The sequence below is a fragment of the Fukomys damarensis genome, unplaced genomic scaffold, assembly GCF_012274545.1.
Source record: "Fukomys damarensis isolate Sample0158 unplaced genomic scaffold, DMR_v1.0_HiC HiC_scaffold_26, whole genome shotgun sequence".
Classification (NCBI taxonomy): Eukaryota; Metazoa; Chordata; class Mammalia; order Rodentia; family Bathyergidae; genus Fukomys; species Fukomys damarensis.
In genome coordinates, this window is record NW_022900938.1 from 8,716,979 (window position 1) to 8,742,352 (window position 25,374).

At 38.2% G+C, this 25,374-nt stretch overlaps 1 protein-coding gene across 8 annotated transcripts in view; it reads right to left on the bottom strand.

Moving 5' to 3' along the window:
- The window catches only part of Ankar (ankyrin and armadillo repeat containing), a 54,785-nt gene that overhangs the window by 6,515 nt on the left and 22,896 nt on the right, over positions 1–25,374 (bottom strand). For 4 of the 8 annotated variants that reach the window (XM_019209394.2, XM_033756317.1, XM_033756315.1 and 1 more), the window contains 12 exons: positions 23,962–24,066; positions 22,303–22,544; positions 17,117–17,285; positions 15,820–16,061; positions 15,521–15,674; positions 15,280–15,441; positions 13,504–13,610; positions 11,831–11,953; positions 8,469–8,627; positions 7,168–7,285; positions 4,722–4,831; positions 1,562–1,758 (listed from right to left, as the gene is read on the bottom strand). In XM_019209394.2, the coding sequence (XP_019064939.1) occupies positions 1,562–1,758; positions 4,722–4,831; positions 7,168–7,285; positions 8,469–8,627; positions 11,831–11,953; positions 13,504–13,610; positions 15,280–15,441; positions 15,521–15,674; positions 15,820–16,061; positions 17,117–17,285; positions 22,303–22,544; positions 23,962–24,066 (1,888 nt within the window). Of the gene's footprint in view, positions 1–1,561; positions 1,759–4,721; positions 4,832–7,167; positions 7,286–8,468; positions 8,628–9,416; positions 9,932–11,830; positions 11,954–13,503; positions 13,611–15,279; positions 15,442–15,520; positions 15,675–15,819; positions 16,062–17,116; positions 17,286–22,302; positions 22,545–23,961; positions 24,067–25,374 lie in introns of those variants that run through there. The other 4 variants (XM_033756312.1, XM_033756313.1, XM_010636841.2 and 1 more) reach the window with 4 other exon arrangements.

Sequence of the window (25,374 nt, forward strand, 5' to 3'; positions counted from 1 at the left end):
TTCCAATTCACACCCCTGTGACCTACCACCTCCTAAAAGCATTCATTCAACTATGAACTCAACATTGGATTAATCATAATCCAATCACCTTCTAGACCTCCATCTCTGAACATGTGAGAGTTTGGGGGGACATCTTAGATCAAAACCACAACAGATGCACTCATCTTTGTAATTTGATCCTATTATCATGGAGCTCATAGTATATGTGATTAAAAATATGGTAAATATTTAAATTGAAAATTTTGTTATGGTAAAAGACACATGGCCATTAGTTCCCCAGAACATTCCCCTCCCTTTAAACACATCCCATCATTCTTGTCACTTTTGAAGCAATTCTGGAAGTCTTCTTTCCTGTCTTTTGAATGCTCTGCTGAGTGCCATCCTATGGAAATACAGAGCCCGAAAAAATTCCCTTGTGTTTTCATCCACTTTATTCACTGGATCTGGCCCCTTGTGACTTCTGGTTCTTCTCCAGAGTCAAAAAACAATGACCATGAAATCGAATTATTTTTGAACTCACTCAGGACACCAAGCCAGCCACAACAGCATGGTTAAAGAAGACTTCCAGAACTGCTTGAAGCATCACAAAGGGAAGTGTGTCTAAAAACGGGGAGAGTATTTTGAGGGAAATTAATGGCATGTGTCTTCTACTGTAAAATTTTTTATCTTTTAAGCACCATATTTTTTTTACACCTCACACCTTAAATAGTCCCATTTCTTTTGTATGAATATCACTACTTGCAGAGAAGACTTATAATTCAGCTACATCTATATAAGAAGAGAAAATGTGCCTAGAGCACGGAGATGTTCTTCCCTTTTCTGCTTTTTCAGGGACTTGAGTTTTCAGAATTACATTGAAGCAAACCCTCTGAGAGAATGCCTGGCGAACTTCACAAGGACTCCACATATGGGTCTGCTTGAGCTGTTTTTCCAGCTTGGGGGTTTGCCTAGTTTTGGATCAAGTCCAGAAGACACATATGAGGCTAAACTCATGGCCATGTTCCTACTTAACTCAAAATCCTCAAATATATTTCTAGTTTAATGAAAAACATTCTTGGATCAGACATGGATTCAGTCAGCCTTGCAAGAACTATAAAATGGTCTGGCCAAACAGGGTCCCCAAGATACTGTATTTTTATCTGTGCCCACAGTTGTGATACTGAGCTGGAATTAAAACAGGTTTTGAGATAGGCATAGTGAGCTATATCTCTAGTTCCATCTACTGGGAAGGCTGAGGCAGGAAGATAGCTTCAGTTCAGGAGTTCCAGGTCAACTTGGGAAACATAGCAAGCCCTTATCATAACAGACTTTGGCATTGACTGTTGAGAATAAAGTTTAGCCTTCAGAATACAAAGGATAGGTTCGTATCAAAGATGCCTCCCTGGGGCTGGGGATTTAGCTCAGTGGCATGCCTGCCTTGCCAGCACGAGGTCCCGAATTCATTCCCCAGTACCAGGAAATTTAAAAAAAGATACCTTTCCATATGTGATCTTCCCTGAATTTTCATCAATTCTCCTGGATCAGTAATTCACTATTACAACTTCAAATATGGGCACAGTACCTTAAAGAAGGAAGTCCAATCATTTGTTGCATTTGAAACTCCTTTAAAAATGCTGGATTAATACTTGCATCTCTGCTGATATTATTTCTTATACGGAGGAACTGATTAGGTTTATTCCTGCATTCTTTTAACAGAATGCGGAAACCACTTGCATTGTAAGTTAAGTATCCAAGAGCACAGGAGCATGCTGTGCGAACCTAAGTAAAGAAGAAACAATTCTATCTTAACCAGTGAGCTTTGTTCTTAAAATATCTAACCAGTACTCCAATTAACCACTTCATAGGCGAATAGATAGGTACAACATGTTTGTATGTAAACTGATGTCTATTTTTAGTTGGACATAACAACCACATCTTTTAAAGAAGACTGTCCACTGTCATTGATGTGTAATAGTTAGCAATCCTGACTACATTCTAGAATCACCAAAAGTATTAAACAGGTGTCCACCAGTTAAATGTGAATCAGTGCCACCGGTTATTATTTTTAATGTAACGCCAAAGTAAGAACCTTTGAAATAAAACCTTTGAAAGTTCAGCCTTGGCTGTGCATTAGAATCACCTGAATAGCTTTGGCCTTTATGCCTTAGTTTCACCTCTAGAAATTCACGTAATTATCCTAGGGTGCAGCCTGGGCTTCAGGGCTTTTCGAAACTGCTGAGGTGATTGTCAAAGGAAACTTAAGAGATAAAAGGCCCAAAGTAGGCCAAAATAGGTAAGCACTGTTTTATGCTGAGAACAAAGAAGCTGATATTAGGCCACAGGACTCTAGGAAAAGTATTCATTCTTTAAAAGAAATATGCTTTGCCTATGATTTAAGTAATGAGGTTGTTCATAGAGTGTGTACACCTGGGCAGCAGATAGAAATCTGGATAACTGGTAGCATAGAAAATTTAATAAAATGAACAAAAATCCAGACTCATTCATGGTTCCAAAGAGTTGACAGGTTAGTGTAATTGGCATCCAGCTGCTCTATAAGCCCATGTGTCTTCCACTCCTTGAACTTGTGGCTCTGTTTTCATTGTGTGGCTCCTGGATCAACATCTCTAGCTGCTCAGAGCTTGTTAGAAATACAGTGCCTGGGGTCCACCTCAGATGTACTGAGCCAAGAATTCTGGGAACGGGGCCCTGAAGTCTTTCAGGTAATTCTGGTATGCCTAAAGTTGGAGAAATAACTGCTTTAGCCCTTAGAAGAAGAAGGGGGAACACTCAGAAGCAAACCATTGCCATGGCCAACATGGCCTCTTCCACATATCCTCACCTCTAAGCCTGCTCAACGGGTCGAGAAGACTGTCCTGTGGATTCTCCTTGTGAGATACTTCATAAACACTTCAATTATAAATTTCTATGTCATCAATGTATTTATTCATGGCATGAATCAATTCCAGCATTAAGATGACTAATTTCACAGGGTTTTCCTTTTTTGTTGTTGGTTTTTTTTTTGGGGGGGGTGGTACCAGGGATTGAACTTGGGTCCTTGCGCTTGCAAGGCAGGCCACCGAACCGCTGAGCTAAATCCCCAGCCCTTGTTTTTTTGATTTTTAATTTGGAGACTTTTTTCGCATTAAGTTTATCGGTACATTTAAAGCGAACAATACAGTTATATTTATCATTGAGATCTTGTATCTTTACATGACAGGTATTGATTCTTGTTTTTTCCCCATACCCCTGCCCTCCCTTCACCCCCTTCACCCTTCGCTATTTGCAAAGATTTTGTTGCCATTTTTTCCTTTTTTCACATTTTTTCTTTTCCTTTATTTTCTTTCCCCTCCCCTTCCCACTTCTCCTTTAGCCATTTTCTTCCTATTTCACACTCTCGATCATACCATTCAAAACTTATCTACACTTTTAGTTCTTCACACCAGAGAAACTATTTGGTATTTACTCGAGTGTGTCCTATTTATTGAACTGAAAAGTATGGCCTCATTGTACATCCATTGAGCTATAAATGTTTCCAGTTTCTCATTCTTTGTGGCTCAGTAGTACTAAGTCCGTTTGTTTTAAGACTTGGTTCAGTTCTGTTATTCATTGTTGATTTGTCTAGATGATTTTTCTATTTGTGTCAGTGGAGTATTGAGTTCCCCCCTATAATTGTATTAGTGCTTATTTCATTTTTAATATCCATTAATCTTTGTTTTATATAGTTTGGGCATTATTATTTGGTGCATATATATTTATGATTGTCACTTTGGAGACTAGTTTGAATAGGTAGTTCTTTTTTAAATTAATTATAGTTGTTGCACTGCTTTTGTAACTAAAGTCCTATTTAAGTCTTGGAGTTAAAGCAAAGGTACACTATTTGTAGGAATCAGAATGGTGGATGGCCAATATGACTACTTAGTTCTAGAAAATCCTTCTAATTTTGAGATAACAACACAAACTATATTGTATAACAGCCAACCTGAGGAGAAATTTCATAGAGGTGTGGGAAGTCATGGTTATTTTCCCACAGTTTCTTTAAAGGCTACACTGCCACTGAGTGATTAATGTGAAATAGAACATTAACTTAACACCTTGTAAACTACGCCCAAAAACTACACATCCATCACTAGATAGCTAATCACTTGTCATATCTTAAAGAATACCGTTTCTTCCCTTATCTGATTGTAACATCACAAGTCCCATTAAAATACAAATATATAGTTTATTCTGATTCCATGATTTGTTCATGAATTTTATCCAGAAGGGCTTTCTATCTAAGCCCAGGGCACTGGATCCTTTTGAATAAAACATTACTCAGTCTTCAAATAACACCAGGCTATCCTGACAACCGAGCAACCACAAACCTGAAGGAAGTGTCCCTGGAATGATGTGAAAATCAAACATAAAAATCTCAGCCATGGGCTGAGGATTTAGCTCAGTGGTTCTGCCACCTGCCTTGCAAGCCCAAGGTCCTGAGTTTGATCCCTGGTACCAAAAAAAAAAAAAAAAATGTCAGCTTTCCCCCCCGACAGTGCCATCCTCTTGGACTTGCCCACTGACTTACCCACTGCTCTCTTGCAGTGGATCAATAAACTCTTCACTTTTCTACATTACTGTACTATTGGTAAATTCTTTTTACCACCTGCAGCACCAGCCTCTCACATGCTATGCGTTGCCTGGGACAAGTGCCACAGTTTATACTACTTTAGAATATTCAATTTTATAATTAGTTTTGTTTTTACCTCTTCTCTTCCTGAGTACAAATGGTAGCAAAGTCGTTGGATTGTTCCTAACGTAGTAAATGCTTCTGGAATATCAGCTCTAGAGTGAGCCAGGCTACCTATTAAATTCCCTATGAATTAAACAAGAAAACATGATTGAATCATTTAAATGTTAATATGCTGTGCTTTTGTTAATTTGTATATAGCTTTTACCTCTCTGGTAAATGAAGAAATCAGAAAAAGCATATGTATATAAATGAGTAAACTTTTCCAAAAATTATGGTTTGGTTTTCCGACACAAACAATAAAAATAAGTATTTTAAGAGTAGGAATATTTTAAAAACCAGAGGCTTCTTTTGGTTCCTCCAAACATTTTGCTTTGAGGGTTTTTTTTTTAAATGACAAAGTAATGATTGAACGTCATAAGAAAATTTAGTATGTTCTTGTGGGAGAAGTTCAAGCCTGGCTGGGCCAGCTGCGCCGCACTCCTATTTCCTGAGTTAACTCAGAGACCTTGCTAAGGCTGAACTAACTCATCTAAGCGCGTAGACTCTGGGTCCAACAGGCTGCACCTCCGCCCCTAGTCCGTGACTCCTTCTCCTCGCCCAAGAAAAATCACTGTGTCTCCAATAAGAATTCGCCAAATGTTAATGCTCCTCCCATGCTCCTCCCCCATGGTTGTCCACACATAAGCTATATAAGCCTGTGCATTTCCTGAATAAAGTGGAAGCGTTCCAGAAACCTCCCCGGAGTCTGCCTGGTGATTCCTCGCCTTACCCTCCCAGTCCGAGCTCCCAAACCTTGTTCCGTGAGCGGACTCACAGAGGACAACAATGTTCTTTCTGCAGTTCAAATGATTTTAGAACTTTAGCAATATTATAGAATCAAAGAATGTATTGCTTATTAAAATTTAACATCACTAATGTCTTGACCATAAAAAAGGTGTATTGGGACTGAAAATGACAGAGACTCAATAATTAAAGTAATTGTGTAGCCATCAACTTAATACAATTTCATTCATATTTTAAGATATAAATGTATTTTTACATTTGTGGGTGGATACTATATTTAGATAACAAATTGAATTTTTGTTCTCTTGTACTTCTTCCTGGCCTCTAAAACAAGTCGGGGAATTCTCCCTTAGTTGGAGAAGGCTGGGTTGTGTGGAAAGCAAAAAATGCCAAAAGGTAACCTCTTTGTGAAGTTAAAAAGATGCCTTTAAAGTGGAGAAGCAAGAGTTGGGAAACACATGAGAGGGGCAGAAAAAGTAGGAAGGACTTACTTTCATAGTACTCAAAAGAGTAGGAGCAGGAACTTTGGAGAGAAGCTAAAAGATAGACACACATAGGAAAACTTGACCCTTGGCAACAGAAATCCCAGTCTCTGCAAAATTTCTGTGCCTTTGGAGCCCCTTCTGGGAATCACGTCAGCTTGGACACCGAGCACAGGTGGTCTTACACTGTTCCTGAGGCCTGATTGTCCTGCCAGCCTGAGGTGCCTGGATATGCTGTGACTGGACATGCATAGGACTACGGTACCAGAGAGCAGAGAAGGGCCAGTGACTTTTGGGATTCAGTTCTCTCCAGACGGTGGAAGTTAACATCCACAAGCAGGTGTATACAATACGGCATTTCATGCACAAAAGGTAAACCCACTGCAACTGTTTCTCAGAGTCACAATTACTATGACCCTGAATTTCCCTAGCTAGTCTTCATCAGAATCTTCATTTGCTTAACTTTTTTTCCTTGCCATGAAAATATACTCCATAATAATGTAATTTTATGATACAGATGGAATTTCTTTTATTCTCATCAGTGGCCTATTTCACTATAGAAAAAAATTTACTTATTGTTAGTTATCAACTGTCATTCTGACACTTTTATGTTGCTTTCTTCGGGAGTGATATGTCCAATCATGTAACCATTACTAGTCACCAATTTGGTATGAGCTGGCCTGGCACAGATGAAGTTACTGAATTAATACTGTGTCAGGAACTCTGTTGGGCCATTTTAATTTGCTATGTTGCAGGGCAACACAGAGAACACTTAAATACTAGCAAAAATGTGCGCGATGTGTCCAAAGTAGACCGGACAGAAAAACATCAGTGCCAGTCTTCTACTACTGGTATAAGTCAGTGTGTACATCTTGTTGTTGGTAGTTCACAGTGGAATTCTTCATATCCTGGAAAAAACAATTGGGGGTTTGAAAAGTAATTAGAAAAGCTGAACAGGCCAGGTTTAGAGTCAAGGGCTCCTGTTCAGGGAGCAGTGTGGATGTCCACTGTTATATGTAGACTAGTGCTGGAGTTCCATATATTTACGTGAGTTCATTTCTCAACTTGTGTGACACAGGATCGGGCTTGTTATTTTACTACTGCTCCAAATAAATTAAAAAAAAAAAAAAAAAAAAAGAAAAACATTTTGGAAATAGTTTTGTGTGTATACAGTTTGCGCTAGTCTTGTCTTACCTGCCAAGATGATAGTAATATGCTGATCTGAGTACAGACTGTTAACTAAAATAGTAACACCTCTTGCAGACAAAGTAATATGGTCCACATCTATGATGACTTTAGCTAACACAATAATCTAAAAAAGAAACAGATGAATAGAATCATTGAACATTTTTCTCTTCAGCTCCTCTAAACTTGTTATTTGGTGGGAAGAAAATTTTCTTTTCCAGTACCAGGATCAAACTCAGGACCTTGTGCTTTTCAGGCAGGCGTGGTGTCACTGAGCTACATCCCTAACCTGTAAGGAATATTTCTTAGGAGGGTAAAGGGGTATTTGATGGGATTCAATAAAAGAAGCGAGTAGTAGCAGTGAGAGGTTAGAGTACTTGCCCCTAACCAATAAGAGCAATGACTGTAATAGGCTGTATATTCTTCCTACAGTGTTGTAAATTTTGCATCCTTGAAGGTATATGTTCTTAGCAAGTAATTTTAAAAATTATAGGATAGAAAATGAAGGGCCAGGGATTTAGCTCAGTGGTTCTGCCACTTGCCTTGCAAGCGCAAGGTCCAAATTCGATCCCTGATACCAAAAAATAAAAAAATAAAATGAAAACGAAGACAAAATAAGACCCCAAATACATATGATTACTATAGGGTTGAAGAAAGAATGTGATCAGCTAAAGGTCTGCAGTTAGAAAACTTGTCTTGGTTTTGTTGTTTCTTGGTTTGGGCACCACGGATTGAACTCGGAACTTGTGCTTTCGAAGCAGGCAGCGGAACCACTGAGCTAAATCCCCAGCCCAGAAAACTTGCCATGGACACTACCATCTTTCTCTATTTATTTCCTTATAATACGGGGCAATGAGACTAATAGCATCTGCTTATCAACCTCACAGGGAATTTTTTTGTTTTGTTTTTTGTGTTTTTTTGGTACCGGCGATAGAACTCATTTCCTTATAATACGGGGCAATGAGACTAATAGCATCTGCTTATCAACCTCACAGGGAATTTTTTGTTTTGTTTTTTGTGTTTTTTTGGTACCGGCGATAGAACTCGGGTCTTGAGCTTGAGAGGCAGGCGGTGGATCCACTGAGCGAAATCCTCGGCCCTCACAGGTTTTTTTATAGGTATTAGATAAGGAATAAAGGCAAAAGTGCCCTGTAACTTCACAAATGAAGAAATCCCCAGAGTGGAGCCTTATGAGGTACAGGGGCCTAATGTGTGAAGTACTAAGTTTTTCAAATCAGAATACTGGTTTATTTTTAATTTTCCACTAAAATTATGCTTAGGAACTTGCAGTATTAACTTTTATTTTATACCTGAAACGCTGCCATTGCCTTCTCTGTTTCAATTGTTGATTCAAGGAAATGTTCAAAAATAGATATGGTGATTTTTCCACTTTCTAATATTAGGTATTGTTGAAATCGATTATTGAAGGCAAAAAGGGTTAATGCATAGCCAGCTCTTAAGCAAATATCCTAGAAAGAGAAATGTGTATTTTGTTTAACTTGCTTCATTTGTCCTATTAATCAGAATAATAGGTTTTAAATTCTTGGCCACTAAAATATATTTTATTCTTGGGAGAAAAATATATTCTTGGGAAAAACAAATAACAGAGTGTTACTGAACAGATAAAATGAAGTGAGCTAGGTTGTTGCAAGAAGAAGAGAAAACATGTTCATTTTCAAAGAAAATCTCAGCTTACTGACTAAGCAAATGAATAATCAGTTAGTTAAAAGGAAACTTTCATCAACCTTCAACTCATTGGTGCAACATACTTTTATTTTCATTTGAAGATTTCAAAATAGAGTTAATAAATCAAAACCTCCCTTGTATAGCATACTATTATTGCATTTCATGCAATAAGAGATGACGTTGTCTCTAAGTAAATTCTATTGTGAAATTTTAATATACTATATTATACAGAGGAAGAGGAGAAAAACTATTAACTTTTAAGAACCTCATTTTAACACTTGCAGAATGAGCAAATGGCAATTTCTCTCTTATGGGCAGTCTGCTTGCCTAAGTTGTACAAGTATCTTATTTTAACATTAAAAGTAATTTACTGATATTAACATTTTGTTTTAACAGTATAGTATAGGACAGAGATAGCTCATTAATTTTAGTGAATTTTTCTTTTGCCACTATCAATCATTATATCCTATTTTTTTGTTTATTTGTTTTTTGAGATGGGGTCTCACTATGTAGTTGAGACTGACCTGGAACTCACTATGTAGCCCAGGCTGGTCTCAAACTCACAGTGATCCTCCTGCCTCAGCCTCCCAAGTGCTGGGATTACAGGTGTGCACCACCACACCCGGCTAATCATTATATTAATATGCTATTATGTGTATACCGAACTAGAAGTAAGTAGAGTTATAAATGAAATAAGTTTGGCTGAGTTCATAATCACTGACACTGGGTCATGGAATAGTTAAATTTGTTGCAGTATTTTCCCTTTGTATAAATTAACATGCTTGAAAGTTTCCGTAGTGACAATTACACACTCATAGGCACAGAGTAGCGCTGGAGCCACGGGCCAGAGGGAAGGTGTTAGGTGCCAGCAAAGACATAAGGAACTGGTCTCTGCTATGGTCAAAGGACAGGCTGACTGACTGCAAAATAGGACCTTGAGCCACGGAGAAGATGGGAGATAAGAAATGAGCCCAGGGGCCACGCCTTGTGTATTCTGGTCAGGGACAGGGGAGAGACAGAAGTGAGCTACGACTTCACCCATTCCACTTCTTTTCCATGCAGGTTTTGCTGCCTCGTTCCTGGAAGTCTACAATAAACAAAGTAGTTTAGTTTATGAGGTGTCTGGCCAGTTATGTTCCAAAGTAAAGCTCACAGCCTGGCAACTCCTACGCTGCCAACGAGTACCAGACTTAAGACAGAAAAATGTTGGCTACTCCTTCTCAGGAGGGCTAAAAATTAGGAACATATTTTTCCAATTTTCTTCCTGAATGCCAACTACCAACACCTTCAACTTGACATATTCTTTCATTTACCAACCTTCCTTGGTGGTTGTACCAACTAGTTACTTATTTTTCCTTTATACCCACTACCATTTCTAAATGGGAGGAGAGTACCTATAATTTATGCTTACATCTTTTCAAAATTATCGTTATAATCACTTAAGCTGTGTCTTACAATGAGTAAAATAACAGTAACAATAGGGCTAATTTTATGTGTCTTGTGAGAATTAGTCTCACTTCTTTAAGAATTTAACTTCATAGTATGAAAAAAAATATCATTTAAACCCACAAAACTCAGTGATAGAGCACTTGCCTAGCATCTGAAACCCTGGGTCCAATCCCCTACCCTGAAAAAAATAAAATAAAACAAAAGTTACAAATCTATTGCATTTCCCTTATAGGCAGGGTCAGTGTGGGTCCCAGTTTCCACAATCTGGGCTGATTTAATTTTTGTTGCATTCTTAGTCGTTAGCTGTGAGATAGCTACTTACTCAGTGACCTATTTAGTTACTGAGCTTTCCCTTCTCCTCTCTTAAATCCTACGACATGTCTGTGTAAGCCTCTCGCTGTAATTAAGAACCACACTAAGCACTAATACTAATGCGCAACCAGAGGAAGTACTGGGACACAAATTTACTACAGAGTATAGAATACACCCTAGAGGATTCTTAGTCCTAAACATTCTGACCACGACCAGATAAATCCTTTGGTTTACCCCTAAACCTTCTATTTTTCTAGGATTCGCTACATCTGTAGAACTGAAGTAGCTATTAAGAGCCAAACACAGGGTGTCCAGGGAGCGAAGCGGATGCTGACAGCCTGGGAAGGAAGGGGTCATGCTTGTGAGTAGCACATGTAGAAGAGAGTGGGAAAGACGCGTGCACATGAGGGGCAGGGTAAAACATTAGGAAGGGAGAGGGGAGGCCGAAAGGTGGCTTAGAGAATCACACATGAATTCAGTCTCCTCACCCTGTTCCCACATTTTTAGCATTTCTCTAACATTTATGTGCTATAGAAAATAACGTAACTTCACCCTCTATACCCTCCTATGTCCCTCTAAAAATTTTACGGAACTGAGAGAAAGTGCAATATTCTTCCTCAATGCAAAATATCCTAGACGACAGTGGCTCCCAATTCTTCTGAAGAGTGCTATTCACAGTGCAAGCCATGGGCCCACGGCAGTCCACGACACTTTGGCAACAGGGTAGCAGGAACCGAGAATAAATGTTTAAAAGGAACAACCCTTCCTTATACTTGAATAGCACTTGGTAAATATAAGGGAAGAAGGAAAGTCTTCTTTAAAATCACCTTTAGGCAAATGTCACATTAATTGTTGTATCAATGGATGCAGAAATCCGTGAGCAAAAGGATGATAGAGAACTACATTTGCATAGTCTCAAAGTCTCCCAGTAAGACACTTGTTAATTATAAAGGGAAAAACAGAACTTTACAGTGAAGTGTGAGTGTGGAAGATGACCACTTTAACGCATTTCAAAGATAAAAGGGCACAACTACAAAAAGTATGTATTATTGTAAATAGCACACCTGTAATCCCAAATTAGTGAGCTACAAGGAGATCTTTTACATTTCTTCTCTCAAATTATATGTTTGACAAGTGCCACAAGAGAGGCTTGATGATAATTTGAGAATGTGGTCTAAAAACTGTTCTCTTCTCAGTGAGCTCAAATATTTTGTAAAGGTTTTACCTTATCTGTTGAATGAAGAAGATAGAGGACATCAGAATACTTGAACCCTTGCTTGTCTTGTAATTCCTTCTGTAATGCATCATTCCTGAGGACAATGCAAGCCAAGGAGAACGCCACTTCAACCTAAACATGTGGTTTTTCAGATATTATTTTTCCTTCATTGTATAAACATTTATACAGGATATATTTCAGAAGACAGACACTGTAAAATCTGCCGAACACTAATACATTCATTCTAGTTCTCTGATCAGTAAAGAGTAACAACTTGTGAAGGAACCGTGTTCAAAATTTTCAGCAGCTGGAAAATATCCTTCCTTCTTTGCACAGGGTTAACTGCAGAGCTCCATCTGTGGGCCCAAGGGGAGCCCAGCAGGGTGAGCAGGGCACAGAAGGAACTCTGATCCTAAGTAGACAGCTGTATTCCTTCCATGTCTAAAAAAAGTGTTTTTGAACGTTTTCTGGCCTGGGTTAGAAAGCTGTTTGGAATTTCTTGTTGGCTACTGATCATCAAGTTGTACCAATTTAGTGGAATGCCTATTAATTTAAGCAGAGCTTGGTAAATTAAGAAATAGTTGTGTTTCTTCTCTAGATTTTGAGTCATTTAGTGTGTATTCGGAGACTCATTAGAACGTGAGCCTTGTATATTATCGGGACTCAGATCTAAGTGTTTTAAAAGAATTTGAAAAGCATGATTATTGAATTATTGTGAAATGTTTGGTCCACTATAGAATCTTATTTTGCAGCAAAGTACTGAAAATATATACTGAAATATAGATGGACAGAGTAAACTGTTTTGACATGAAAATGCACATTTTAAAATAAAACGTATTTTTCCTGGCACTTTTCCATAGTTTTAAGAAATTTGCTCATACAGAGAAGCTCAGTGTAGTTTTTAATTGTAATTTAAGCCAAACTATTGCTGGCATATTTCTTCCTTGTGTTTCCCTAATCAACTCTTCTAATAATCTCTTTTTGTCCAGAAGGACCACATAACCTATGTCACCCTTTCATAATGAACATTTGCTGGGCCAGACCGAGGGGCTGCTTGGATGGCACCCTACTGACAGTGTTTACTCGTCTTTGAGAAAATACTGCCAGGGGAGGGCCTCCCCTTAGCAGCCCCACCCAGCTCTAATAGTCACTACCTGAGGAAGTAAAGAAGTTTTTTTTTTTTAAGTTTATTGGTACATTTAAGGTAAGCAATACAGTCCCATTCATCATTGGTATCCTGTACCTTTACATGACGTATCTTGGTTCTTGTTTTCCCCATTCCCTGCCCTCCTTTCACCCCCTCCACCCTCCCTATTTACAAAGACTTTGTTCCCATTTTTTCCCTTTTCTCATATTTTTTCTTTTCCCTTCTTTCTTTTCTCCTATCCCTCCTCCTTCCCCTACATCAAGAAGATGTTCTGCAAATATATGATTAAATATCTGAAGAAATTTTTCCTTTCAAGCATAATGACCTAAGACTTTCTTGTCATATTTGAAGGAATCATATTTTTAATAAAATTTACTACATTTACAGTACCTTTTTGTTTAAAACAAAAGGTTTTAGGCAAACCTTACAAGGTGAAATTTTTATGTTTGTGAACTTGCATTAAGATACTGATTATCCTTAAAATGACATGTATATTACTTTGATTGTACTAAAACATTTAAACCTCGATGTCAACCTTAATGGTAGGCGAAGGGTGATCCCTCAGGAGCTGGATGAGGACTGGAAAGGCGTTTTCATCCACAATAGACTGCTGACTAACCGGATTGCTTGTGTGGGCTACACCTACAAAAATCTACATGTCAATGAGTCCATTTTTAAACCTTACAAATGGTGAAGTCAAATACAGCTTGATTATTGGATTGTCTTAAGGTAATATCAATAATAAATCCAAAGTAAATGCTATCTTGGCACTATTTTAATAGTTCTATACGAATTTCTTAAGAAGCACAGTGACTAAATATGGACATTTTATTATTAGAATTGTGAATGGATTTCTAGTATAGCAAATAAATTAGAAAAATCTTACATTTTCAAGGAATGGTAATAGTAGTACCATTTATTGAGGTAGTTGTAGTTGTTATGTCCCTCAGAAAAGCTTATGGTCATAAAAAACTCGTAAAAAAAACAAAAACAAAAAACTCTGGACATCTCAGTAGATATACACAAGCAATTTTAATTTGTTATGGGTTTTTTTTTTTTCACCAGTAAATCTCATAATACTTGTATAACAGGTTTATGTACTTGAATATAAATGCACCTGATGTCTTGGAGAAGCCGTCCACATTTTGTTATCTGGGGAAGCGTAATGGGACTGGGGGAGAAGACGGAGTAAAGAGCATTTTTATTTCCTTGCCTTCCTCCACCCGAAACTGATATGGACAGATTTTCAGTGAACTAGTGAGGAGAGCTGTGTGTGATGTGTGGACGTGGGTGTGGGTGCAAGTAAACGTATAGGAGGCAAATTTGTATGTATAAAAATGGATATGTGAATAGGTACACATCCATATATGTGGTCAATTTCTAAAATTCTATAAGCACATTTTATACCATAGTGTCTGGCAAAAAAAAAAGTAAAGGAATGCTGTCTTCTGTGGCTGATGCCTTAGAGCAATAAACATCTGGAAGTAGGTTTTCCAAGTGAGGAGAAGGAAAATTTTGGTTCGGATTCCTATGTTCTTCATTCATCTGCATTACTTTTACAGAAACATGACTTAGAAATAAAAATCTTCTTGTTTGTAAAGAACAGTCTATAATCAGTCCTCTGCATTCATAAAGGTTAGAAAATAACCCAAACATTTGTTTTGCATAGGTCAATTACTGACACTTCCACATTTTTCAGGCACCGAAAAAATGTCAATTCCTTTACAAGAAAGAGCACTTTATTTTTATTTGGGGGGGGGTCTTTGAGACAGGATCTCACTTTGTAATTCAGACTGGCCTTAGACTCACTCTGTAGCTCAGGCTGGCCTGAAACTTGCTGCAATCCTCCTGCCTCAGCCTCCTGAGTGCTGGGATCATAGGCGTGCACTGCCATGCACGGACAAAAGACCACTTTAGAACAAAGAATTATTACAGAAAGAGACTGGAATTGAAAAATTTGCCTCAGTACTGAAACTTTGAGATCTATAAACACATATAGTTCTTGGAATCCAAAAGAAAAAATATTTTTCTCTTAAAGTTGAAAAATAAGATTTCCTAAAGTCAATAATTGAGGTGTTTGTCTTCATTTTCCATTCTCTCCAGAGTTCAAGGTAAGACTGGTTATAAAATTCTTAACCACACTGGCTTTACTCACCAAGGTCTTAGAGAAACTTTCTACACATCTTTTAGAGATTAAATACGGTTAAGGGCTCTGATGGTGGGGGAAGGGAAGAGATTAATTTCTATTTCTCTACCTATGTCCTTTCTTTCTCTTACAGACATTTAAGAAGTTGAGAATAAGGGTACGAACCGATGCAAATGGAGCCCAGAGCTCTGATGACGCTGAGAAGGGTGCTTTCTGCTATCTTATTAATTCTCAGTAAGCGAACCAACGGGGCGATCCCGTTGCCTTCGCAAATTTGATTCTGGTGCATTCTGCTGTCCTTACTTAACGCTATGACTGCCTCACCTCCTGGCAAAGAAGAGAAAGAGCTAGGATGCTGCCGTGTCCTGCTACATGGTGCCGATTTGTGTTTAGAAGGAAAACTCACCAACGTACTGCATTTTGGCAGAGGGTGACAAAAGCATATTTATTATGAAGTTGTATCCGATCTGCTCTGCCATGTACTTCTGCTGTTTCAGAGTTTGTCCTGCCAAAGCCCAAAGCGCTGCCGCTCCTTGCTCCTTAATGTCTATTTGAAAGGCCTATTGAAAAAATACAATTCCTCCGGTGAACGTTTAGCGGTCACTTTTAGGGACGCACATCGTACAGAATGTTTATTCCATGGTATTCCGTTATACCAAAAATTCAAAGTGGAGTGTGGCATCTGAGTAACGACAAGACTCATACCTTTAGGAGCTTTAACAGATGTTTAGTTAATTTATTTTCCAGAAACGCCTTCTGTATCGGAGGGTTGTAACTCGCCAGGGATTCCACGGCCGTCGCACCTTTCGTTTGGACACTGAGTTGTTTGCCTTTGAACAGAGCCACCAGGGCGGGGATCGCTCCTTCCTCTGCCATAGCGTCCTGCACATCCTTATTGCCACGGGCAACCTCAGCGATGGTGGCAGAAGACACGGCCTGCAGCACGTCTTCCAAACGGGTTACAGAACAAATTATTTACCATTAAAACATTTTCCTGACCCTCGGGAGTACCAGTGTTTTCTAAACAGTCCACGAACGGGTGCATCACATTTCCTTAGCCATGTACACTTTTAAAGTACGTGTTATTTCAGACTCGGGAAACCTTAGCGCGTGAGATGTTTCCTTCCTATCTGTGTATTTTTTTTTCTTCCCATTAGCGCAGTCCTAACAATTACTCAAATAACTCAGTACATTTTGGCACATCGCTTTTCAAAAATAATAATAGCATTTTACCCTTCCAGATTCAGGGGCCCTGCGTTTCTATTTCATTCAGTGAATGACAGCCTATTAATTTCATTATTTACGTTGATGCTGAAGCTGTTCAAGATGTGGCCAGTGGGAAGACCTTGAAGTTGTCCGTGCGTCCTTGAGACACAACCCACCACCACCGCACCAAAGCATTTTCTTACTCTCTGCCGCAAAATGACGTTCCTTTCTCTGCCCCTACCCAGGAATCAACGATCTTTTTCTGCAAGAAGCTGTGGTTCCTCTTGATGAGGGCTTTAGAAACCAAGACTTAAGTGCTGGTGTGCCCATCGCTCTTGCAGTATCACTGCTTCTAGAGCCTTTATATATACACACACTTCCAGTTTCAGCCGACACCACAGGGTTTGTGACCGTCTTTGCATTCTGCACTTTTATTTTTCATGTAAGAACCCAATAATATTGATACATGTCTCCTTTTATCCAGTCCCACAGTTCTTACAAAGACAGCTTCAGAGTTGTTTTGCCCATTTCACTATGAAAGATAAAACCCCCTAAGAATGAAAGATCTGTTTGAGGTATTAAGTTCTGTAACCCTTAAATAAAGGGTACACATTTAAAGCACTGTGTTTAAAAGCTACTTGTATTCCTTTTTTCTTTCTCAATCTAGTTATGCAGTTTGAGTTGGTTTTAGTTTGTTTTTTCCCAGCCTTGTAGACTTACTTTTCATACATGGAATATCAATCAATATACTTAATAAATCTAATTCCTTTAAAAGATCCCAAAGGTAGAGGCTCACCAGAATCAGTATGCAGAAATGTAATAAGGTGTTGGATGCCATTATGGTCTTTCACTGCTTTTTGATTATTTTCATTTTGTATACATAATACACGTATACAGTTCATCACATTTACTAGCACGTTTTCTACGTCTAACGTCAAGAGATTTATCAGAGCCGGGATTCCATTCTAAAAGTAAATTTAAAAATTACTTAAATTTATTCAATATACATATAATGTTTGCTTAGAAACACAAATCTATAATCTTTATTGCTGTAAATATCTGCTTATATAAGAGAGCAAGCTGGGTGTGGTGGTGCACACTTGTAATCCCGGCACTTGGGAGGCTGAGGCAGGAGGATCACTGCAAGTTTGAGGCCAGACTGGACTACACAGTGAAACCCAAAAAACAAGAGAGAACAATGGTCTGTAAACAAATGTCTACTGTTATAACATATTAAATGACAGTTAATAGCATTTTAAGCAAATCCTATGCTTTCACATAAGGTAAATATTCAATAATAAATACATCTGAAAAAGGCAACTAAAATATTTTGAGCCTGTGAGTTCATTGCAACATTTAACAAATATCTAAGAAGTGAAGCAACTGGTTTAGAGCAATTGAATATACTTGTAGATTACTCTATTTGGAAACATTTGTCAAATGGACAATGCAATGGTAGTAATTATGTTTGTGCTGCACCAGATATTATTTTTAAATGTGAATACAATTTGCTAATTTTAGTGGCATAAAGATGGCATGTGTCCCTACCAACAGAGATAATGCAAGGATATCAAGGAATGAGTGATAGAAATATAACTCCTTTCTTAATAAAGCTAGAAAACAGTGGTAATGTTGAATTATAATATATGTGCATGAGTTGCCAACAGGCTTGAGAGAGATTTCTGGCCAATGACCATAGGATCAACTGGTACAGTACTGTTTTCCAAATATCAATGACTTGACCTTGAGGGGCAGAAAAAGAAACACAATTCCCTGTTTGTAATATTTAGGATGGCAGCAGGCTCTTTCCTGTGAGCATCAAGTTTCAAAGTCAGAGAGAAAAGATGAACAAGGAATCATACTGCCAAGATATGTTTGGAAGAAATAGTCTGCTAGAGAGGTTAGAAAGGAAAAGATGGACTTTTTACATTATGGAGGAGATATAATCTATTTTATAAGGTTTTATGCACCACTAATTTCTATGGCTAAGGTAAAGATACAAGGACTCATACACACAACCCTGTGGCATAAGAAATAATTTTGCCAGCCTAGAACTTTGGTCTATGCCCTTTCCCCTATATGCTTCCTGCAAATAGTTGAACCAGAAGGAACTCACCTATAGAAGACAAGTAATGATCTAAAAAGAATCAGCACAGAATCTGTCCAAATATAGTATAAGAAAAAATAGGGAAAACATATGACAAATGAAGAAGAGCATTATGGTTTGAATGTATGTGTCCCTCCAAATTTCATAAATAGGAATTTAAACCCAATTGTGACAGCTTTAAGAGGTGGAGGACTTTAGGTAATTAGTGATCTTATAACAGGACAGGAAAGAAGTAGCTAGGTGCTTTTGTCCTGCTTCCTTTTGCCATGTGAGGACACAACAACAAAGTGCCATCTTGGAAACAATCAGCAACCCTCACCAGACACTGAATATGCTGGCTCCATGATCTTGAACTTCCCAGCCTCCAGAATTATCATAAATAAATTTTGTTGTTTATACGCTATCCAGTCTGTGGTGATAGGTACAGACTGAAACAAAGGCTCATTGGGCCAGGGATTTAGCTCATTGGTGCTGCTGCCTGCCTCACAAATGTTCATCACGAAAATGTTGTCATGAAGTGGATGAAAATTGTAACAAAATGTATCATATTGTTATCAATGAAAAATGAAGCAATCACCATTATAAAACAAGAGTACATAGGAGGGATACCAGAGCTCAGGAAGGGATTTTTGAGACAAGGGTGGAGATCTGATCAACAAATTTAGTGGTTTAATGGTCAACTTTTCAATAGTTGGTGTTAGATTTTCATATTACAATAGTATTTGTCATTATTGAGCATATCCTCTTCCTTGAAATACTTTTTTGTATTGACTGATAGATCAACAGATTCTTCAGGTTTTCTCCTCCCTCACCAACCATTTCTCATTAGTCTTCTTTGTTAGTTCTCTACAACTTTCCTACAAATCCTACTGGCTCAATTTTTAAAAGATAATACAAAATATCACCACTTCTCATCATTTCCACTGTCATGGTTCAATATCCCATTTTATTTCAACTCAATCACTACAATTGCTTCTCCTCCTCCTCCTCCTCCTTCTTCTTGCAATTACTTCTTAATTAATTACTGCACCATCTTTACCTACCTATTTTAACAAAAAAGTAGGATGATGTAAATCTCTTCATGAAACTTTTCAGACCAAAGCCATTCAAGAGCTTTCTAACACATTCAAGACATAGGCCAGAGTGGCCCTGTGTGATATGGCCCACCAGTGCCTAGCTGAGGGTCTTCCCTCATCTACCTTGGCTTTCCCGCTGTTCTTTCAAGATGCCAGGCACACTTCTACTTCATTTACTTTGCATTTATTTCCTCACCCTAGAATGTCCTTATCAACAGAGAAATATATGAAAAACATTCTATTCTCTCATCTAGTTCAGGACTTTGGTCAAAGGCCAGCTTCTTAGTCAGCCCTCTGTGTCTCTGGATTCAGCACCACTGAGCTAAATCCCTGGCCTAATGAGCATTTGTTTCCTTCTGTTCCTACCACTATTAGAAAATAGCACAGCCAGGGATTTACCTCAGCAGTTCAGTGGCCTATCTTGCAAGCGCAAGGACCCAAGTTCAATCCCCGGTACCAAAAAAAAAAAAAAGTATAAACAACAAAATTTATTTGTGGTAATTCTGTGGATTCAACCAACCATGAATCAAAAATACTTGGGAAAAAACTTGAACTTTTACTGAAAAGATTATTGTTATTCCCTCCAGCATACAACACAACTAATACTTACATAGCATTTAAATTATATCAGGTATTACAAATAATCTAGAGCTTATTTAAGTTATGCATAAGGATATGCATAAATTATTTGAAGACACAAATTTTTATATATGAGGGCTTTGAGGATCTGAAGATTTTGATATCTGTGAGTGTCCTGTAATCAACCTTCCACTGATATGTCTATGTATTTCACCAAGCCTCCTTTCTCCCCTTCCTCTGTTTTATTTTCCACCTTAACACTTATTTTCATCTTTATACCAAGTATTTGACTTTTTCATTTATTGTCTTGTTACCCTTGACAAGAATAAAAACTTTATATAGAAGTTGAGACTATATCTGTTTTGTTCATTGCCATACCCTGGGATCTATATACTATCTATCACATGATAACCACTCAATAAAGATTTGTTGTATGAGTGAATTGAAGTAATACTACAGAAAAGATATTTAAAGATATGAATTCAGGAAAACATCCCCCAGATAAAATAGTACAAATGGATCTGTTGAAAAGGTACACCAAGTACCGGGAAGAATGGGTAATCAACATGGATATGTAAGCTCTGGACTTCAAAGGTAAAGAAAACACTGATCTGAACTAAGATAAACATGCAGAACAACAGACATATGAGATAATAGGTATCAGATAAAATGTATGAGATAATGAAAAGTGAGTGACAAAAGCAAAACCTGCATGCACAGCATGCAAAGGACACATTTACCCCACCTCTGACTAATTATCAGAACCCCCGAACATTATAAGGCCTCAATGGATAAGGCTGACTAGCTCTGAGGTAGGCCTGGAGGCTCTATTTGTATTAGATTTTCCAGACAAATGACAACAAACACAACTAAAATGACTGAGAAGTGCAGAAGGATGATACAATGCAAACTAAATATAAAATCTAAAAGGAAATAGCTTAATCTCAGTTGGAGATGAGGTGGAATTAAAGACAAAAGAAGTAAACGATGAAAACATAAATTTTATAATGCAAAAGACCCAGTCCTCAATGATGTAACTATGCAAAACTGAAGAGAGTCATGTAAAGAAGCTTTACTTGTAATAACTCTCAGAAGATCTTAAAATACTCACTGATATAGTTTTATGGCAGACTATATATGAAGAAATACAGCATGGCAAAGATTACTTGATGTTCACTAAAATGATTTTCTTGTCAATCCTCCTGGTACACAATTAGACTGCACTTATCGGTCAGAATGGAAATGGCTAGAATGGTACTATTTCTTTCTTCTCTCTTCTTTTTCTGGTTCTGGTGACTGAATCCAGGGCCTCCGCACTAAGCCACATACCGTCCTTTTTCATTTTTATTTTGAGACAGTATCTCACTAAGTTGCCAAGTGGCCCAGACTGGGGTTGAACTTTCAGTCCTCCTGCCTCAGCCTCCAAGAGTGCTGGGATTATAGGAGTGTGCCACCATATCCGGCTTGGTATTATTTCTTGTCATGTTGTCTTACAAATAGCAAGAAATTATCAGTGTATACTAAAATATAAAAAACACCCCCTTTTCTACTTCAGGGATGTATTCCAATGCTTTTTTTTTTTTGATGCTGCTGAGGATAGAACCCAGGGCCTATATGTCCATCAACTGATGATTGGATAAAGAAAATGTGGTGTTTACACAGGATGGAGTACTAATCTGCCATAAAGAAAGATAAATTTGAGTCATTTGTAGGAAAATGGACGCACCTTGAGTCCATAATGTTAAGTGAAGTAAATCAGGCACACAAGCTTAAATATTGCACAGTTTCTCTTATACGAGAAATTCAAATTATGAATCAGGAGCAAAATAAGAGAGGTAATAGGAAGTCGGGAGGGAGATCTTTCTCAAGGGGAAAGGGATCAAGAGATGGAGGGAAGGGGCAGGGAAGGAAAGGACGAGGGATGAGCGAGGAATGAAGATGTGCCACGCGCATGTAACAACTGTGTATGAGGAATGCAAACACGATGTGCTGCAAACGTGTACCGAGACAAAATTTAAAAGTAAACAAAAAGGAATCCTAGGTCAGGGCTCCGCCACTGCCCAAATGCCAGATTCTTTGTGAGTTAATTTTCACCAGGCTCCCTCTCTCTCCTTTCCCTGTTGATCCTTAAGAGTTTTGTCCCTGGATAAGAAAATGAGCCTCTTTCCGTGTGACGGAACTACCATCAGCCAAAACTGGGTTTCTGGGAACAGCACTTACATGCTTGGAGATCACATCCTTGTTTCCGTATTGAGCGATGTCGTAGAGAATGACAGCACAGCGAGACTGCAGGTCAGGCTCCTCAGAAAGCAGGAGCGCGATCAACGCTGGAATAGCGCCCGCCTCTACCAAGGCACGCACGACACTTCCGTGGGTTGAGATATTGCTCAAGAGCCCAACAGTTTTGCACTGTAATTTTATTTTGGGACTTTTTAGTAGATTGATTAAGGCCGGAATGGTGCCTGTGTAGACAGGATGAAAATATCACGAATCATTGTAATCCTTTGCGGTCATTTCATCATGCCACGATTTAAATGATATTTATGGGCACTGTAATATAAATGACTAGCAAATCATCCTGTAAGGTATAAACATAATTCCTTGAAATTATATAAATGTATTTCTTTAACTGATCTATACCATAAGCAGCTCTCATTTGATTTCACAGCGCCCGGCATGCATGTGGCTTGGCAACAGAAGCCATTTTTAAAACATTGACATCTGGCTTACCACCAATGATACATTCTTAGAGTTACCATGTGGTAGGTAGAGTGTTTCACTTTGGTTATCACATCTACTTTGTGCGGTAGTGTTTGTGTGGTTATTTTTATTGTATTTTCTCCTTGTGCTATTCCAGCAAGCGAAAAGACCAACAGCGCTGAATCTAACAAAATGCCCACCATCCTCATTAGCTACAATTGGTTTAAAGACTGAAACCACGGGGCCTGTAGAGAACAAGAACATTTGGCTTCCACGGCAGGCTTGTTACACTTTCATCAACTCGCTGTGAAATAAAGAGCTCGTTATACAACACACACAAGCTGATAGGAAAGACAATCGTATAACTAGGGCTTCGTTCATTTATTTGTGTAGCAGCTGGCAGCAATGGAACATCCTTCATGATTTGAATCTTTGGTTCACTTTTTTGACATAATGTTTTCTGTACATGATTGTAGGAATACATTAGAAGGCTGTCTATCATTAAATAAATTTTACTCCAGCTATTTATTTATTTAACATTATTTAGAAAACTATCCCATGTGTGCTTGGTGTCCATATTAGGGTAGCATGGATAGAATATTTTCCTGATTTCAGAAAGTTATATTGAACAGTATTGTTCTCAGAATCATCCTCTGAGGTGGAACAAATTAGTAACGAGGAAGTTAGGGTAGAGAGGCTAGGTAGTTAATTTAACTTGCAAATGAAGATCTAGCTATGAGTCTGGCCTGCCACTTTGCTTTTTTTAATTTAGAAAATGAAATCAAATTGTGCAAAAACAGAATAGGGATCATTGCTAAGTGAAAGTAAATATAAGAGTGGTGTGTTAAAATAATTCAATAGCAGCGTTTAAGCTTGGAAGCTTGCAGAGAAATAGGATTTCTCTAATATTAATTCAGATGTTTGATTGTTTACAGCTTCCACAAGGAAACTAAAGGATTGACAGAAAAAGGAGATGATCATAGAAAAAAGGAAAAGAAGCTTAAAATGGACTAAAAAGGTTTTTTACAATCACAAATGTATCTTAGGTCTGGTGATAGAGTGCATACACAAGGCCCTATGTTCAGCCCCTAGCACCAAACACACACACACATAATTGGCCTGAAAAAAATATACCACGGCATAGGAAAAACATAGTTAATACACAGATGTTTGCATTACCTGCCTCCAAAATACACTTCCAGTATCGATCATTTGCTAAGCAGATTACTTCTAAGGACATGACAGCCATCACCCTTCGTTTTAAGCTCTCACACTGCAACATTTCTGCAAGCATTCAATGGAAAAACACATGTTGTAGCTGCCTTAGCAGGCACTAGAATGGTTCATTTTGTTTCTGTGCAGGCAAAGTGAATCCAAGGATTGGGATTCCTACCATGACCACCAGTTGCATACATTAAACTCCCCTTTATGAACGCCCTTTTGTCACACAAGCCGAGCAGATTGTGTCTGTGCCATAGGTCAGGTCTAGAAGGGCCCACAAAGGGGGACCATATTTGACAGGCATAGTCTCCACACTGATATCCTCAGGAGCTGGCAGAAGCCTTAAGAGATGAGGCCTATGGCCGGCTAGAGCTCACTGGCGGCATGCCCTCGGAGACTGTGGGGACCTGCTCTACCCCTCAGTTTCTTTTCATTCCCATACTCAGTCCTGAGGTGAGGGGGCTTCTCTGCCATGGATTCCTGTCACAATGTGCTACCTCATCAAAGGCCTAAAGGCAATGGGTGTTTCATGGAGTGAAACCTCCAAAACTACGAGCCAAAACTAAACCTTTGCTTCTTCATTAGAAAATAAACCTCCCTTCTTCATATAGCTCGGGTATTTGTTACAGTAATGAAATGTTAACCAACACCATATGTGCCTGTAATCTTTGAGGCTTACAATGTATATAATTAGTGAAAAAAAAAACTAAAAATTTTTTTTTGGTACCAGGGATCAAACTTGGGAACTTGTGCTTGTGAGTCAGGTGGAGGAACCACTGAGCTAAATCCTCAGCCCAAGCCTAAAAATTTTTTGATCTAAATGGCATTAGCTGGCTAGAAAATCAGTCAGAATTCACTTGCAAATTAACACGTCTCTCTTGTGTCTGAAATCAGTTTTGAATCGTTTGAGTATGCATTTTAAAAGAATGCAAAGTAGAATAATATTCTCACAGTGGAACTCCAGAGAACATATACATTTACCAGCTCCACTTAACTTATTATTATTGCTATTATTATTATTATTATTATTATTATTTGTACCAGGGATTGAACTCAGGACCTTGCACTTATGAGGCAGGCAGCAGCACCACTGAGCTACATCCCCGACCCCTAGCTACACTTAAAAAACAAATAAATATTTTTTAAAAGATAGCAAAGTAAACTACTGTTTACTGTTTATAAAGTTTTAGTATTCAATAAATTAGATAAGAGGATTTATATATTTTTGGGTTTAAAAAGATATTTAAAAAATCTTATATGAATTTATACTCCAGACCAAAGATAATAAATACGCATGCTTGTAAACAATGACCAGAGTAAGAAAAAAGTCCATGGATTTATCTTTTCCTCACCTCCTTATTCATCCACTCT